Here is a 17,424-nt window from a genome sequence, read left to right as displayed (position 1 = left end):
ACACATTTAAGGTCTCGTTGAAAGGGTCGATGATGAAATTGCTATTCTTTAGCAAGACGAATGAATTAAGCGGAAAGAAATATATGTTTTATGGATAACGACGCGCGTAAAGCAAGGAACGGTTGAATGAATATTATATTTGGAACAACACCAAATATAAATTATGTACGATTTCTCGTACTTTAAATTTTTGGTTATGAAGAACGAGATAACAAAATTTAATAAAGGACCGTGAATTTTAATTGATGAAGGAAAATACGAAATATATATATAAATGTATGAATTTATTTTGGACTTTCCAAAATAAATTGAAGTCCAATTAAATATGAAATAACTTGAATTTTAATAACTCTTTAAATCCATCAAGTGGTAGTTTTTCTACTTGGGCTTGTATTTTATTGATGATTTTTAGCCCAATTAGAATTAATTTATGGAAGCCCAAAATGGACCTAAGCTAACTAGCCCAAAGTTTCCTTTTCTTTCCTCCTTCTTTCCCCCCACATCGACGGTTTCTTTCCCCCATGATGACCGATCGGTTTTTCCACCTCTCCACTTCCCTCATCAATACCTACACCCTCCTCAAACCCCTCTAACCCACTCACCACTTTCACTTGGCAAAAAGAATAGAGAAGAAGGAGAAGAAAAGCGGCGAGAGATAGCCGAGAGGAAGGAGAGAGAAGAAGGAGTTGGTTCCACCATTTTTGTTCAACCACCATCAAATTTAAGCTCTTGAGGTTATACCATTTCTTCCATCCTCAAAGCATGAGTCGTTTACTAGCCTTGCATACATGATATACATCCTTGTTCCATAGCTTTTCTTCCATAATCAAACTAAGTAGAATTCAACGTAGAACCTTCCAAACGATCGTCGTACTTAGCCGAAGCTTAGAAAGAACTTAGCTTTATGTTAATAACACGTGTTGCGAGCCTTTGCGGGGTATTTTCGGGCAGGTTCGGAGTGGTTTCGGAGGAGGAGAAGTCGCCGCCGGCGACGGGCAGCGGCGGACAGCCGCACTCGACGTTCCCGGTGCGGATGACGGCTCCCGGTGGCGACGGCGGCAGCAGCAACGCGACGGGAGGCAGCAGCGGCCGGTGACTCCAGCTGGCAGCGACGCCGTGCGAAGTCCCTCCGCGGCAGCAGCTTCCCGGCGACCCTGCGACGGCGACGAGTGGAGGCGGCAAGGCAACGGTGGCTTCACGACCCGCCGACTATTCCAGCAGTGACGTCGTCGAGCCGGAGAGGGCGACGGCGGCGGCGGCTGTTGTGTGGTGGCCGAGAGAGAGAGGAGACGGAGAGAGAGAAAGATGTTAGAGAGGGAGATTTAAATCTGGGCCATGTGTTTTTAATTTGGGCCTTGGAATAGTTATTTCATTGCTGGGCCTTTTAAAAATGGAAGTCTAAATAAATTGATGGGCTCACTAATTTGATGGGGCTCACTATGTAATTTTGGAGGAATAAGGTGGCTAAGAAATTTAATCGCTTGGGCCGATAATTAAAATTTAATCGGGGGAAATTATTTCAGTAATTTCCGGAAGACTTTTTGAAGATGAATAATTTACCTAAGTATGAAGTAATACTTTTTTCAACGGTAAATAATTACGAAAATTAAAGTATGCGCGTAAGTAATTTATAAAAATTATTTTCGACGTTATGGAAATACGAGGAGCCAACGGAGGAAAGAACGAGCGTAAGCGGCCGACCGGCGTCGCACGCGACGCCTTGGGCGGCCACCGAATAACCGAAAATGTGCGAAAATCGAGAAAGAGAATTAAAAGATTTTAATTAGAGTGCATGCATTCTAATTATCGTCGTTACCGAGGATTGATATGAATTTTATGTGTTTTCCGAAAAGGTGGTTCGCACGCACGCTAAAAGTCGGAACGAGGAATTTTTACGGAAATCTTAAGCTTTTGAGGTGGGCTTTATTCTTAAATGTTTATTCTTGAATCAATATGCTTACGATGTTATAAGGATGTTTCTATAAGTATGTCATGCCGTGTTTATGTTTTGAAACTGCCTATCTGATTGTCTACTAGAATGAAACTCTGCTAGACTTTGATGGTTAACGAATTCGGGTCTAACTAGGGTCTACGCCCTACTTAGACTAGTGCACTGATGGGGATCGTGAGCCGTCCCCTAGGTCGGCCGGTCCAGTGATCGAGATTGTGGCCACAGTCTCGTTTCACATGATGGTTCAGATATGGTATATGATGGAGGATGATGTTGGTCCGCGCGGACACTTTTTAAGGAAATGAACTTTAGTGTCTCTCGGCCTTTTAAAAGTAAAACCCGGGATTCACTCGATGATGGCTTGACATATCTTAACGGTGAATGTTTTTGGGCATGAGTTCACTGGGTGCACCAAGTACTCAGCCCCTGCATATGTTTTCCCTATGTGCAGGTTGAGCGAGGTCGGGAGGCGGAGGATTGTTGAGCGATGATCCAAGAACGTATCAAATCACTGTTCCGGTTACTATTATGTCTTCATACGTAGTAGTAGCTACACTCTCAAAATTTGCTTCCGCTACTCAATGTTTTCAGAATTTCTGTTATTTTATTTGAACTGTTGAACTCTGTTACTTCCTTATGGTCGCACTCTGTATCTTTCATTTTGTAAACTTCAGGATTGAAACGTTAGTTGACTTAAACGGCATTTCGTCTTTGATTGTCATGTTGTATTGCCTTGAGTTGATTTTTCCCCCCTTCTTCCCCGCTTCTTAGTTCCCCCACTGTCACGATTTTTCCCGTGCTTCCTATCCTTAGGATGTGCGGTCGTGACATTATTTGATCAGTGTTATGATTGTTTCTATGTTGTTATTGTCTGGATTTTATGCTACATTTATGTTTCTTGCAAGGTTATGTCAAAAAGGCCTGAATTTTATTGTATATATGTGTGTGTGTGTTTGGTGAGTTATATCTTTGTAATAATGTGGGGTATATAAAAAGCTTTGATGGGTATTTTTTTGGAGAATTACTACATGATTTGGTCCATTTTGTTTTTTAATCTTGCTGTGTGCTGGTGCCATGTACAAATCTTGATAGTGATAGATCAGTTTTATTTCAATGTCTTTGGTTATGGTCCGACTCTTTACCAAACTTTCTGCTGCATTTGGAAATCCAACAGTTGGTTATGGTTGAGATGTCACTTTGAGAAAACAGATGCCTTCCAACATTATTTGTTAGGATAGTTTATATACAACAACGACACGTAATATTGTACTAAAAGTATCTGGCAGTTATCGGCCGTTAATCAGCTTAAGGAGAGAAAGTAGCTACAACTATTTATAAATAAAATATGATTCCTACCCAAATATGCCCATTGATGAGGAAAACCAAGAAGCTCCAATTACAAACTGCAACATTCACAAGCTAATTTGGACGGTGGCCAGTGTGGAGTAATCCAGCATCTGCTAGAAGTTACTGAAACTGTTGCAAGCAACTTCTTTGCAAGAAAAAAGTTCGCTTGAGAAAGAATCGAAGGTGGAGAAGGTGTTGAAAAGTAATTTGCAGTTATGAATCTTCATGAAGAGTCATGTACATTCATGAAGGGTCATATATGTATCTATAAATATCATTGTAATCTCTACCATTTTAAAAAAAATGAAAAAAGATCATATTCACTATTTAGTGAAATATATCCATATCATATTTACTCTCCAAATATAAAAGTGCCGTAGCACTATTATTGATTCCCATATCCAACAAAGTGGTATCAAGAGCCTTATTATTAAACATGGCATCAAGCAATTCCATGTTTTCTTATACCCCAAATCAAGTTCCGATATTCGAAGGAGAGCACTTCGACTACTAGAGTAATCAAATGGAGACTATATTTTTATCTCAAGATCTATGGGATGTTGTGGAAGATGGATTTTCAGAACCACCACAACAACAAACTGATACAGAAGCATGGAGTCAAAATCAACAAAATGACTTTAAGAAAAATGTGAAGAAAGATGCAAGTGCATTGAGATTCATTCAACAAGGGCTAAGCAAATCTATATATCCAAGAATCCATGGTGTCAAACGATCCAAAGAGGCCTGGTATATATTGAAGGAAGGATTTCACGGCAATGACAAAGTAACTTCTATCAAACTACAATCTCTTTGGAGAGAGTTTGATAATTTATCAAAGAAAGATGGCGAAACCATGCAAATCTATCTTACTCGAGTTGCAGAGATCGTGAATCAAATTAGAAGTCTTGGAGAAATAATTGAAGAAAAGAAAATTGTTCAGAAAGTCCTTCGAAGTCTTCCACCAAAATATGATTACATTGTTGCCGCTATCGAAGAGTCTAAGGATTTATCAACATATACTCTACATGATCTCACATGCTCTCTTCAAGTGCATGAAGAAAGAATTGGAAGGTTTTCAAATCAGCCTCTAGAGCAAGCATTTGGGTCGATGAATTTCTCGAACCAAAAACAACGACAAAGCAGAGGAAATTCTTTCAAAGGACACATATCAAAGCATATATCTCAAAATAAGGGTGGATCATTCCAAGGAAGAGGAGGAGATCAATCTAGGTATTCTAGTCTTTATTGCAAAATTTGCAAAAAGACTAATCATAACACAAATGAGTGTTATTTTAAGTGCAAAAAATGCAGAAATCCAAATCATTCTAACAGAGATTACTACCATCAAAAGAAAGAAGGGAAGACAAATGAAGTACATTTTTCAAAAGATGAAGGTGAACAACTCTTCTCTTGTATGATTTCCCAACATCAATCACAAGAGAAATGGTACATGGACAGCGGATGTAGCAGTCACATGACAGGGAATAGAAAAATCTTTGTCGAACTCGATCAAGATTTCACCTCGAAAGTAAGGCTTGGTGATGGGAAAATCCATCGTTGCGAAGGAAAGGGAACCATTATTGTTCACACCAAAGGAGGTAAAAAAAATTTATAAGCGATGTGCTTTATGTTCCAAATTTAACAAGCAACCTTCTAAGTGTCGGACAACTTACACAAAGAGGTTATTCCGTCGTGTTTGAAGATGGAGAATGCAACATATTTGATAAGAAAACCAGTTCCTCTATTATTACCGTGCCAATGAGTTCAAACAGGGTGTTTCCCTTAATCATGCCATTAGAAGAAAAGGTGGCTCTTGCTGGAGAAAGCGTTGATCAATCTCAAATATGGCATTTGAGATATAGACATCTCAATTGGAACGGATTGCAACTTCTAAAGAAAAATAATATGGTGATTGGCCTTCTCGAGATTGAATCAAAAACTCAAGTATGTGAAGGATGTATCTATGGGAAAATGCATCGATTCCCATTCCCGAAAACTTCATGGAGAGCTAAGCAACCCTTGGAACTCATTCATGCAGACATTTGGGGTCCTTCAAGAACACTTTCTCTCGGAGGAAAAAGGTACTTTATTTTATTTGTTGATGATTTCACAAGGATGATGTGGATCCATTTTCTAAATGAAAAATCCGAGGCATTCTCTGCATTCCTCAAGTTCAAAATCCTTGTAGAAAAGCAAGTCAATCATCAAATAAAGACACTCCGAACTGATCGTGGAGGTGAGGTTATATTCACACCATTCATGGATTATTGCAAGAATAATGGTATTCACAGGCAGCTCACTATTCGGAGGAGTCCCCAACAAAATGGAGTGGCCGAGCGAAAGAATCGCACAATCGTCGAAATGGCCAGAAGCATGATGATTGAAAAAAAAACTACCAAAGATTTTGGGCTGAAGCTATTCATACAGCTATCTACATTCTGAACTTATGTCCTACAAAAGCTGTTTTGAACCAAACACCATTTGAAGCTTGGCACAAGAAAAAGCCTGTTGTCGATCACTTGAAGATTTTTGGGAGCATTGCATACTCTCATATCTCTACTCCAAATAGAGATAAATTTGATGAGAAAAGTGAGAAACTGATTTTTGTCGGTTACAGTGACGAGTCAAAAGGCTATCGTCTCTACCATCCAATCATTCAAAAGCTCGTGGTTGCAAGAGATGCTATCTTTGATGAAACAACATTATGGAATTGGGAAGGGAAATCAGCCGAGCATCTATCTCAAAATGATTTTTATGAATCATCAAATGTAGAAGATGAAACAGAGCATGGCGTTCCTCCACCTCAAAGTCCAATCCTACTGTACAAATTCCTCCTGATCATATTGCAGATTCAAGTTCAGAATCTCCAATAAGAAAGACTCGTTCATTACGAGAAATATATGAGGTATCGGAATTTGCTCTCTATACTAGTGACCTGAAAATTTTGAAGTTGCTAATTGCGAGATATTTGGAGAAAAGCTATGGAGGAAGAAATTGCCATGATAGAAAAGAACAACACTTGGGAGTTGGTCGATAGACCAAGGCATAAAGATGTCATTGGATTGAAATGGATCTATAAAACAAAATATCAAGAAGATGGAAGCATTCAAAAGCATAAAGCTAGACTAGTTGCGAAGGGGTACTCGCAACAACCGGGAATTGACTTCACAGAAACTTTTGCACCAGTTGTGAGAATGGAAACTATTCGTGTTGTACTTGCACTTGCAGCACAACTCAAGCTTCATGTATTTCAACTCGATGTCAAGTCGGCTTTTCTAAATGGAGAACTAGAGGAAGAGGTGTTTGTTGAACAACCTCAAGGTTTTTATGTTGAAGGAGAAGAAACAAAGGTGTACAGGTTGAAGAAAGCTCTATATGGGCTTAAACAAGCTCCAAGAGCTTGGAATAGCAAAATTGATGGATACTTTCTCAAAGAACATTTTCATCGAAGTCCCAATGAGCCTTCTTTATATGTGAAGAAAGAAAATCATGATATCATGATTGTTTGCATCTATGTAGATGATCTTATCTATATGGGTACTAACAGGCAGATGATAGCAGATTTCAAGAAAAGAATGATGAAGGAATTTGAAATGACGGATTTGGGAATCATGAAGTATTTTCTTGGAATCCAAGTGAAGCAATCTGGAGGAGAAATAGTCATATCACAAGAAAAGTACATTGAAGATCTCTTGAAGAAATTTCATATGGAGAACTGTAATCCAGTTTTCTCACCGATGGCAACGAATGATAAATTAAAGAAAGATGATGGGTCTGAAAAAGTTGATGCACAACTCTTTAGAAGTCTTGTTGGTTCGCTTATCTACCTCACCAACACGAGGCCGGATATTGTCCAAGCTGTGGGTATGCTCTCAAGATTTTTAAATGAACCAACTAAACTTCATTTTGCAGCAGCCAAAAGGATAATGAGATATTTGCAAGGAACTAAAGAGGATGGACATCAAATATGTGAAAGAAATTGATTTGAAACTGATTGGCTATACAAACAGTGACTGGGGAGGTTCTTTGGATGACCGAAAGAGCACTTCAGGCTACTTATTTTCTCTTGGAACTAATATAGTTTCATTGAGCTCAAAGAAGCAAAAGACAGTGGCATTATCATCTGTCGAAGCCGAGTACATAGCCGCTTCAGATGCTACTTGTGAAGGTATTTGGTTGAGACGGTTACTAGAAGATTTGCAGCAAGGTCAGAAAGAAGCTACAACAATCTACTGTGACAATATGTCAGCAATAGCAATGACGAAAAATCCTGTGTTCCATTCAAGATCAAAGCATATTGAGTTGCGTCATCATTTCATCCGAGATATGGTGAATAAAGAAGAAATCAGTTTGGAATTTGTTGGAACAAAAGAGCAGCTTGCAGATTTCCTCACTAAAGCAGTTCCAGTGGAGAAATTTGAGAAGTCACGTGATATGCTCAAGATTGCAAATTAAGAGGGGGTGTTGAAAAAGTAATTTGCAGTTATGAATCTTGATGAAGAGTCATATACCTTCATGAAGAGTCATGTACATTCATGAAGGGTCATATATGTATCTATAAATATCATTGTAATCTCTACTATTTTAAATAAATTAATAAAAGATCATATTCACTATTTAGTGAAATATATCCATATCATATTTACTCTCCAAATATAAAAGTGCCGTAGCACTATTATTGATTCCCATATCCAACAGTTAAACCCATCTGAATAATGCCTACAATTCCTCCTTTTAGCTACCCCCTTCCAACACCCTCGCCCTCACACCACCTCACTCCAGCAGCGCCCCGTTCCACCTTCCTTGCTGTATCTCTCAGGCTCTGATTCGATTATGAATTTCATTTAATTTGACCGTGAATTTCTTGTGTGTGTATTGACAGTAGGTATTGTGTGTTTGTTGATCATGATAGCCAAGTAAAGGATTGTTTCGATGTTTCGAATAACTTTGATGTGGGTGGGTTTGTTGAAAGTGTGGGAAAATAAATCATTCCCCCGAATGACAACCAATTGGATTATGTGCGGAAAGAAGACTGCAACAAATGGAGCCCCAGAAAATCAATCTCAAACATAAGTAAAATTTTGGTGATAGTGAGAAATAAAAGGATGGCTAACCTCAACAAGATTTACTTCCCACAACTAGCTCAAGCTACAACTGAAGAAGGCAGGCAGGGGTGGAGCTTCTTCCTCATTTGCTTTTGAGCTACAATCAATTATCACGCGCTCTTAAACGGTGTTTTTCATATTGTGTCATCTATCATACAGATTTCAAGGTTAATGTTAAGAGGCCGATGGACGAGTGGATGGCTCTAGCTCTAGCTCTAGCTCTAGCTCTAGCTTAATTGGGTGATTATGTAACTGAAAATGGTAGAGTTGAACTTAATGGGATAGAGACTGCTTCAACAAATTGGCACTGCGTTCTTTGTTTCTAATACTATGAAAAAAGTTATGACTCGAATCAAATGATTAGTATAATACAGAGTGCATGTTTTTTATGACTCGAATAAAATGCATAATATAATACAGACTAGAGTACATGATTTTGCTCTATTTGTTGGGATAAATAATGATACATTGTAGACTGCTGAAGTTAAAAAGAAAGGTTGTCGAGTTTGTGACTGTCTTTAGTACCGTAGCTCATTCTTAGGAAAAAACATATCCAACAAATCTATGTGGTAGTGTTACATGTGTTTTGGTCATCCTCCACAAGAAATTTTGTTGATTAATCGAAAAGGCTCAAGCCAGTAGGAGGCGAGCAAGGTTCGAGACAAGCGGTTAAAAGCTACACGGCAAACCATCAAAATTGAAAAGACAACAACCCTACAACATCCCAACAACAACCTAACAATATCCCAACAAAACAAAAGATAAAAAGAGACCAACGCCAGCCAACTACAAAGCCTAAGAAACACGTGTACAAACGCAAGGTTGGGATCTGGGGGCACAAACGTGGTTAACATCTTCACTCCAAAATCTGGTAAACATCCTCCACAAGAAATGAAAAGGTTAATTCACTTGAGATAGTCATTACTAAGTGGTTCTAAAATGTCCAGGGAAAGAGTTCAAATTTATTCATGAAGGCTAATTTACTTGAGATGGTCAAAACTAAGTGGCTCTAAAATGTCCAAGGAAGATTTGAAAATCATTTGTAGGTTTCATTTCTCTGTCAATTTGGAGATCCATATCCCAACTTCTTAATATAAATTGTGGGTATCAAAATAATGAATTCAGGTTGTCCTGAAAAATAAAAGTTACTATAAATAGGCTTACCTACATGCATTTTCTAATTACATACTCCCTACATCTCACTCTAAGTGGAACATTTCTTATCACCATATATCTTATTCAAGTTCTTCTTCATCTATTATTCCTTCACATGTCTTTATTTCCCTCTGTCCCACTTCGTCCCTAGCTTCTTGTTTATGCTCTTTCCTTTAGCTTACCTACATCAGATCATCTTGTTCTTCCCAATTCCAATTATTTACCCATTCATTAGATTTTAAAAGGTACTAATAATTTGAAAATTAAGATGAAATCCAAAGGACAATAATTATTATTTTCTACTAAGGATCTAAGATGGAGTTTATATAATGCAAGTGACAATTCTTTTGAGTAGAACATGAATTATGAAATAGTGTATTTAACCCAATTTTTTAATTAATAAATTTGAAAAAGGGAACAATTTTATATTTATTTAATAATACTCCGAATGAAAAAGGAAAGGCAGTGGCCCATTGAACGGGCATAATGTAGGCCCACCCATTTCGTGTGGGTTGGGTTTAGACTGAGGCTTGCTTTTTAACCACTCTTTAAGTTTGGTATGGGCCATGCCAACTTATTAACTGGAGTAGTATTTATTTTATTTACATTTTTTTCATATTTATATTAATTTCTACAAATATGATCTTATAAGTCGACAACTTGTTGATTCCAAGTCTATCTCATATTCATGTGATGTCTTATATCCCAAAATTAAATTGAGAAGTTTCCCTTTCTTTTGATTGCTATACTTTAGACACTTCACACGAGCTGATGTTTTTTTTATCGTATACATACTTTATCTTTGAAGATTAAAGTTTAAGTCATTGTCGATTAAATTCTAAAGTTATTAATATCACTCAGTTCTTCTGTATTAACCTAGTATTTCAACACATATCCAGCGTTCACATGTTGGAATTTTTTTTCCGACCCCACATTATAGGCATCATTATGAAACATTCTATACTAATCCATCAAAAATTTCAAAACACGCAAACAGTGATTTACCCTAATTTGGACATGGCATGTGCGTATCTTGCAAGAATAATACTTTGAGAACCTTTCAATGATTTTTTCTCCTTAAATTCTTGAGCTCATAAATTAAATTTGATTGATGTAGTATGATTAGAGTGAAAGGTGATACGACCATTTGACATTTGAAGCATTAGTCATAATTTCATATGCAGAGTTCATATATAGTTGAGAATTCTGAGAGATCGCAATATTATTAGACATTAATGAGATTGTAAGTAAAATAGTGCATTGACTTGAGGGGGACCCTGCAATGAGACATATCCAAATGGTGTAACGCCACAATGATTAAATGTATTAGACTGAAGTGGGATCCCTTTCCAGCTCAAGTACCCCACTTTCTACTCGATAACTCTTTTTCATTACTAAATTAAATACTATATGCCTTTGCTACCGAAACTAATAAAAAAAACAGGAATAGAGGTTCAGTAGCAAACATTGATTGTGTAGTGCAACAAAGGTAGATTTATAGATCGAAGAACTATTTGTGTTTTTTAATAAGAGTGACAATCTGGTAAAGAAAATTGCATGTAATCAAATTATAAGCTAGGTAGCGATATGTGTATGTAAATTTGATGGGTTGAATTTAGTGGTGCAGTACTGTTGATCAGATCTTCGACAGTGCATTTAAGAAAAATGCATGTAATCAGAAATGGACCCTCTTCTCTACTACAAATTCACTCGCTTCTCCATTCACTCATATTAATTTATAGTCGGTTATGATATAGTATGTCTCATGGGAATTTACCATCAATTGAAGATTATTATAATTACTACTATTACTTTTAGTTTTCTAGTAATTAATTAGTGTGTGCCTCAAATATGCATATAGTTTGTGAATTGTGATTGCACCTCAAAACAACGTACATTCACCTTTACCACGTGAAGTAACTCGTTTTCTCACACTACAAACTGCAGCATGTGATTGAGACCAACATGACCATACCATTCAAGAGGCACTACTAACTTAATTAACCCACAAATATATACAAAATCATTAAATGGAACTATACAATATGCTCATAAGTACCAAACACTTACGTTTGTTAATTAGTGTACGTCCCATACGATATCTATCTCTTCATGTGTCTCTCCAATGCAAGAAGAATTAGAATTTTCAAGACATGTACATAGTATAAAAAGAGATCAATTTAACACCCCTTATTGCATATTTTTGGTCCAAGTTGAAAATCCACCTCCATCCATGGATGCTCATTAAATTCCAACAAGAGTTGCATGTGAATGTCTCCAACTTTTCCCTTCTTTTATCTCCCAAATACGAATTTTCCATCATCTTAACTACACCAATGGCCCCACTCCCTTTACACCAAAAGCAAAAGAGAAAAGAAAACACCACAACACTTATTAACTAAGAACAATGGAGGAGATGATGACCAATAGTACAATGGTGATGATGAAGAACACCAACACCACATTCTCCCAAGACCAAAATCCAAAACCCCCCATAAATATGAATATGAATATGAATATGAATATGAATATGAATATGATCAGCACCACCCCCATTTCCCCAACCTGGAAACTCTACGAGAATCCCTTTTATACCTTCCATCAACAAGATCACATCCACAACCAAATCCACAAACTCCACCTCCCCATCTCATCCCGCAAGCTCGCAGCCTCTTTTTTTGACCTAGCCTTCATCAAGCCGGACGACTCCGAGCTCGAGACAGCTCGCAAGAAGATGGAGTCCCTCAACCGGCGGCTGGAGAGGGAGGTGGCCGAGGAGAGGCGCGGGCGGGAGGCACTGGAGCGCGCCTGCCACGACCTCGCGGATCAGGTCTCGGCCCACAAGGCCGAGATCGCGAGATTGAAAAGAGAGATGGAGGAGGAGAGGAGGATGCTGCGCACGGCCGAGGTCATCCGCGAGGAGCGCGTGCAGATGAAGCTCTCGGAGGCGAAGAACTTCCTCGAGGAGAAGCTCTCCGGCCTCCAAAGCAATGGATCTTCTTTATCTAGAAATGATCATCACAAGGCTATGACGGAGAATCCGCATATAAAGAGAGGGATTAAAGGGTTTGTGGAGTTTCCGAAGGTGGTGAGAGCGATCGGTTGCAGAAGCAGCAAGCATTTGGGGAGCAAATTGGAGTGTCAGAAGGCGCAGCTGAAGATACTACTCAAGCAGAAGGGGCCTGTTAGATTCAGTGCTGGCCTTATTACAAGATGAGATCTCCTCTTCTTTTTTTAATCATGTAATTATACTTTTAGTTTTGTTTATGTTTATTGATTTGTTGTTGATTTTGTTTTTGCCATGCATTTATGGTTTGTGAATGTAGAGAAATAATATTTCCTTAGGAGGATTATATACCGTGATTGATTAGTTGAAATCAATTTGATGTAGAAAGGTTTTGAGTTTATATGATTGCTAGCTGCTGTTGTTGGAAATACAAGTTGCTTTTGGCATTGATCGTAGCTACTTTGTTAGAAATTTGATACTTTGGCAAGTTGGTAATGTCAAATTAATATTGTGGGAGACATTTGTTTTCGATGTACTATTCTACTACCCTCATAAATCCACAAAATTAATTGTTGTAATTATATGTATTGTAGTAATGAATGTCTAGAGACATTCAGATCCATGAAGTGACTAGTGAGAGGTTGAAAATGGCTTGTTGGGCCAAAAAGCACGGTAAATTGGGCCAGTCTTCATGCTCTTTTACAAACTGTATTGATTGGGCAATGCTTATTTTATGCTATTCAGCAATTCAATTCCTTTTTGTGCTGCTGATTTTCTTTTATTGGTCTTTGGACATAACGAATAATTCAATTATGTGTTTTTAATTCAGATATTAAGATAATTACGTAGATTAAAAGTTCTAGGACTCAAATGAGTGCAATAAGTTAGCGAGTAAAGATTTTGAGATGTATCCAACTAAAAATTCTAGTACAAGTGATCAACTTCGGTTTTAATTGCATAATCAAGTTAGGTTTAATATGGTGACATTTATCGTAGCATTCTCCAAACATAATAGGGATAGTACTCTAGCTTGTCATAAAAATTTCTCAGTTTATTCCTACGTTTTTCTTCTCTTGTCTCTCGACGGACTCTGGCACAATGTAGGTTGTGTCGTGTGTTTACTATCCGCTTCAGTGCGATGTTACTATCTTAGCTGTGTTGTTTCACTTGCTTGTCAATCTTTGGCTTGAATGTCTTTAATTTATAAAAAAAAGCAATGACTTTTCAATTCCACGTTCGATGATTATCGTGTCTATAAGTGGATTGAAGAGATGGAGAAAACAATGTTTGAGAAATAGAGATTGCGTGGACCACTAATTTAACTTTATTTTTGTACATATTTTGGATAAAGTTTGAATCAAACTAAACAATTTGTTATCAGTTGTGTGACTCATTAAGATATTTTCTCTCTTTTTGGTTACAAACAATAAAAAGAATCATACTACTCTTAATAATATATTTAAGTATTGCAAATTGCAATGTGTATTTTAGTTAAAATATTTTGATGTGGTCCACATGCATATTTCCCGAGAAGAATTTGTCCACTTAGTCATGTGATTTTTAGGAGGTTTGAGGAATAATTCTCCAGCTACCATCATTAACCACTGCTAGAATTATGAGCTGAGCTGAGCTGTTCTTATACTTATAATATGACACTTCATAAAAGATGTCAATATATATATCCAATAATCACATCAACGTTCCATGGCATTTATAGTATAAATTTTTTAAAAATTACTTTATTCATTATAGAAGCACGTTCATAAATTAGGGATAAGATATCAAATTCGTTAGTGTACACTACTAATTTAAGCTTTAAGTACATCAATCTATTAATGTATAATTACAAATTTGCAATTTGTTCATTTTCTTCTTATACTGTACTATTTAAAGTGAATATATTGGGGTTGATTGCAAATTGTCATAAACAGAATCTCCGTAAATTTACCAGAATCACAATCGTCTCTTCCCTGCTGCTGTATCCCTCACCAAATTGAGAAATTTACAGTACAAAATAATCGCTCTTGATCACCTCACCGTTCTTGTCTTTCTCATATCATTCTGGACATCTGCCAATCTATTTGAGTCCGAAAGAATCCAATCTCTCTCTTCTTGTGTGCTCGCTCTATCTCGGCCAAGGGTTTTTGTGCCGCCACGACAGTTCTCTCTCAGGTATCATCTTCCCTTGATCCTAAATCCCTCCAAAATAATCCTAGCTTGTCAATTTAAGTTTGTTTCTGCACCTTTTTTTATAAGAATTTCTATGATAATTATTCTGGTTGCATGCGGGTTTCTCAATCAGAATCAACTGCTTATTGTATAATCACATAAATATAATGTGGTTGAATGGATGATCTAGGTACAATAAAGCTTGATTTTAATTATGACATTTTGTTTAGTTTGATATCGATCAAGATGATTGAATATCCTCTATTATCTTTTAGATTTGATTTATTAGTAGATTTATTTCAATGTCCTTGTTAGTAGGAGTTCTTGCGATTATGTTTAGGTAGTAGTAGTAACCTTTTAGATTTAGTTTATCCTTTTGTTATTCAATTATTCTTCATAGCCAAAGATTTTAATTTGCAGTGTCTTTATCAATTAGGAGTCTGTGTAATTTTGTATAAAAACCTCCTTTCGAGATTGAATAAATGTATGGGATCAAATTTTGAGAATGGCAGTCCGCCACTGCCTCGTTAATAGTTCTTTTTACATATAACAGATTCCCAGCCACTTCACTGATAAATATCTTAACTATTTGTAAATTAGAGCACAACCAGAATAAAAATATTTGTATATACTTAGTATTTTATTTTATCATTCATTATCTAATTTGCTAAATTGCCAATATTTATATATTTTCTATAGATTTGATAGGAATGTAGAGTTTGATGTGTGTGCACAACCTTAATAAAAAGTTATATTACTCTTAGTTTTCATTATCTTAGGTATTTTACAAGTAATTAAATCTCTCTGTTGCAGCTGCTGGTATCCTTCTCCACACCTCTCTCCATTTGAGTCCGAAAGACATTCAATCTCTTTGTTCACGTCCGTTCTCTTTCGGGTGAAGGGACGTCGCGCCATTGTTGTTCTTTGCCTTCTCTTTTGTAAAATCATGGATTAAATATGCCTGGTCAATGGATTTTGACTAGGGGTGGCACGGTATGGTATACCGCACTGAAAATGTCATACCGCATACCGTACCGCAAATTGCGGTATGAGAAAATGTCATACCTATACCTTACCGAATTTTTCGGTATACCGCTTTGCGGTATACCGAAAATTCGGTATGTCAATATTTGAAAACTTTTACCTTACCGACATTGCGGTATACCGTACCGTGTTGCGGTATACCGCGGTATACCGCTAATCATACTTGTTTGATTTATAAATAATAAATATATTAAATATTATAATATTATAAATAATAAATATATTAAATATATATAATTATTAACGGTATATACCGCAAAATTACGGTATATACCGCAATTTTGCGGTATATACCGCAATTACGGTATGATGCGGTATACCGCGGTATATGCAAAATTCATACATTTGCCGTACCTTAATCTAACGGTAAGGTATCATACCGTACCGAAAATGCAGTATACCGAAAATGCGGTATTTTCGGTATTTTTTCGGTACGGTAAGTGCGGTATTTCGGTATATTTTGCCAGCCCTAATTTTGACCAAACAATAAATGTGACGAGACATTTAATTTTGTGAAATTAAATGATATAGCGTCGATCTACATTTTACGTACATAAATGTAGTATATTCACTTTCTCTAATTCGATTTCCGGTGAGTGAGAAATAGTGGATTAAAGTTGGGCATAATTAGCTTTTAATTAAAGCTTGAAGTTTGAGCTTAGAGAATAACTAACTAGTGTTAATTATCCCACATTGGAGAAGTAACACATCTTTTAATGTGTTTAAATTAAGTGACTTTATGTTACTTAATAATTATAGTGGATCAAGATGGGTGAAAGAGCTCACACGTGCGCACACGCGCGCGCCGCCGCCGCCGCCTTCCCGCCCGAGCCCGAGCCCGTGCCTGTGCCCAAGCCCGTGCCCGCCGCCGCCGCCCAGGCCCAGGCCCGATCCCGATCTTGATCCTGGACATGGACTTGGACTTAGATCTTGGATCTTGGCAATTACGTGAGAAATCCACACGCTTCACACATGAAAGGCACACTCCTGCCACAAGCTTGTAACCGACGACGGTTACAAATGAGCCATGATGAGCCTTAATGGCTTGGTTGACCCTGCATGGTGGCTTGGCCTATAATAAGCTATATCTCCAACAATCGCAAGACGAGATATACACTACAGAAGACCTTAGACTTCCAGAAAACGAATTAAAAAACTTTCGAAACTTAAACCTTTGCAGGAAATATCGACCAACGTCAACACCACCTCTGCCACCACTCCGGGCACTGCCGCATCCACTGTTCCGACCACCAACGCCGACGTCACTCTTCCCACTCCATCCACCGGTGCATCTGCCAATGCATCCACCATCTCGATGATGCCGACCCCTGGCTTCCCAGCCGCGTCATCAACTATCCCATGGGTTTGGGACAACCCTTTTGGGGAGTCCACTGGTTACACCTTTGGTGGTTCGGTTGGTTCCACTTTTAGTGGTTCCTTCGGATCCTTTAATGGATCTAGTGTTGGTGCCTTCGGGCTCAATACTAGTGTTGGATCTTTCGGGATCAACACGAATGCGGGGGCACTATGCCCAATACGAATGTGGGGGGAACTATGCCCAACACGAACATGGGGGGTTCTATGCCCAATCCAACTGTTGGCTCCTACGGGGGCAACGGGATAGGCTCCTTCCATGGGGTCAATCC

General features: G+C 37.8%; 1 protein-coding gene across 1 annotated transcript; it reads left to right on the top strand.

Moving 5' to 3' along the window:
- The first annotated feature begins 11,935 nt into the window (after positions 1-11,935).
- Positions 11,936-13,075, top strand: LOC121755019 (protein BRANCHLESS TRICHOME-like). Its single transcript, XM_042150303.1, has one exon. It carries the CDS (start codon positions 11,966-11,968, stop codon positions 12,773-12,775), a length of 810 nt encoding a protein of 269 aa, XP_042006237.1. The 5' UTR covers positions 11,936-11,965; the 3' UTR covers positions 12,776-13,075.
- The last annotated feature ends 4,349 nt before the right edge of the window (positions 13,076-17,424 follow it).

The sequence above is a fragment of the Salvia splendens genome, chromosome 11 (assembly GCF_004379255.2).
Source record: "Salvia splendens isolate huo1 chromosome 11, SspV2, whole genome shotgun sequence".
Lineage (NCBI taxonomy): Eukaryota > Viridiplantae > Streptophyta > Magnoliopsida > Lamiales > Lamiaceae > Salvia > Salvia splendens.
This window is presented reverse-complemented; position numbering and strand designations above follow the sequence as displayed.

What these genes read in the sequence shown, in the direction of transcription:
- LOC121755019 (XM_042150303.1), top strand. Translation starts at nt 11,966, where the DNA reads ATGGAGGAGATGATGACCAATAGTACAATGGTGATGATGAAGAACACC.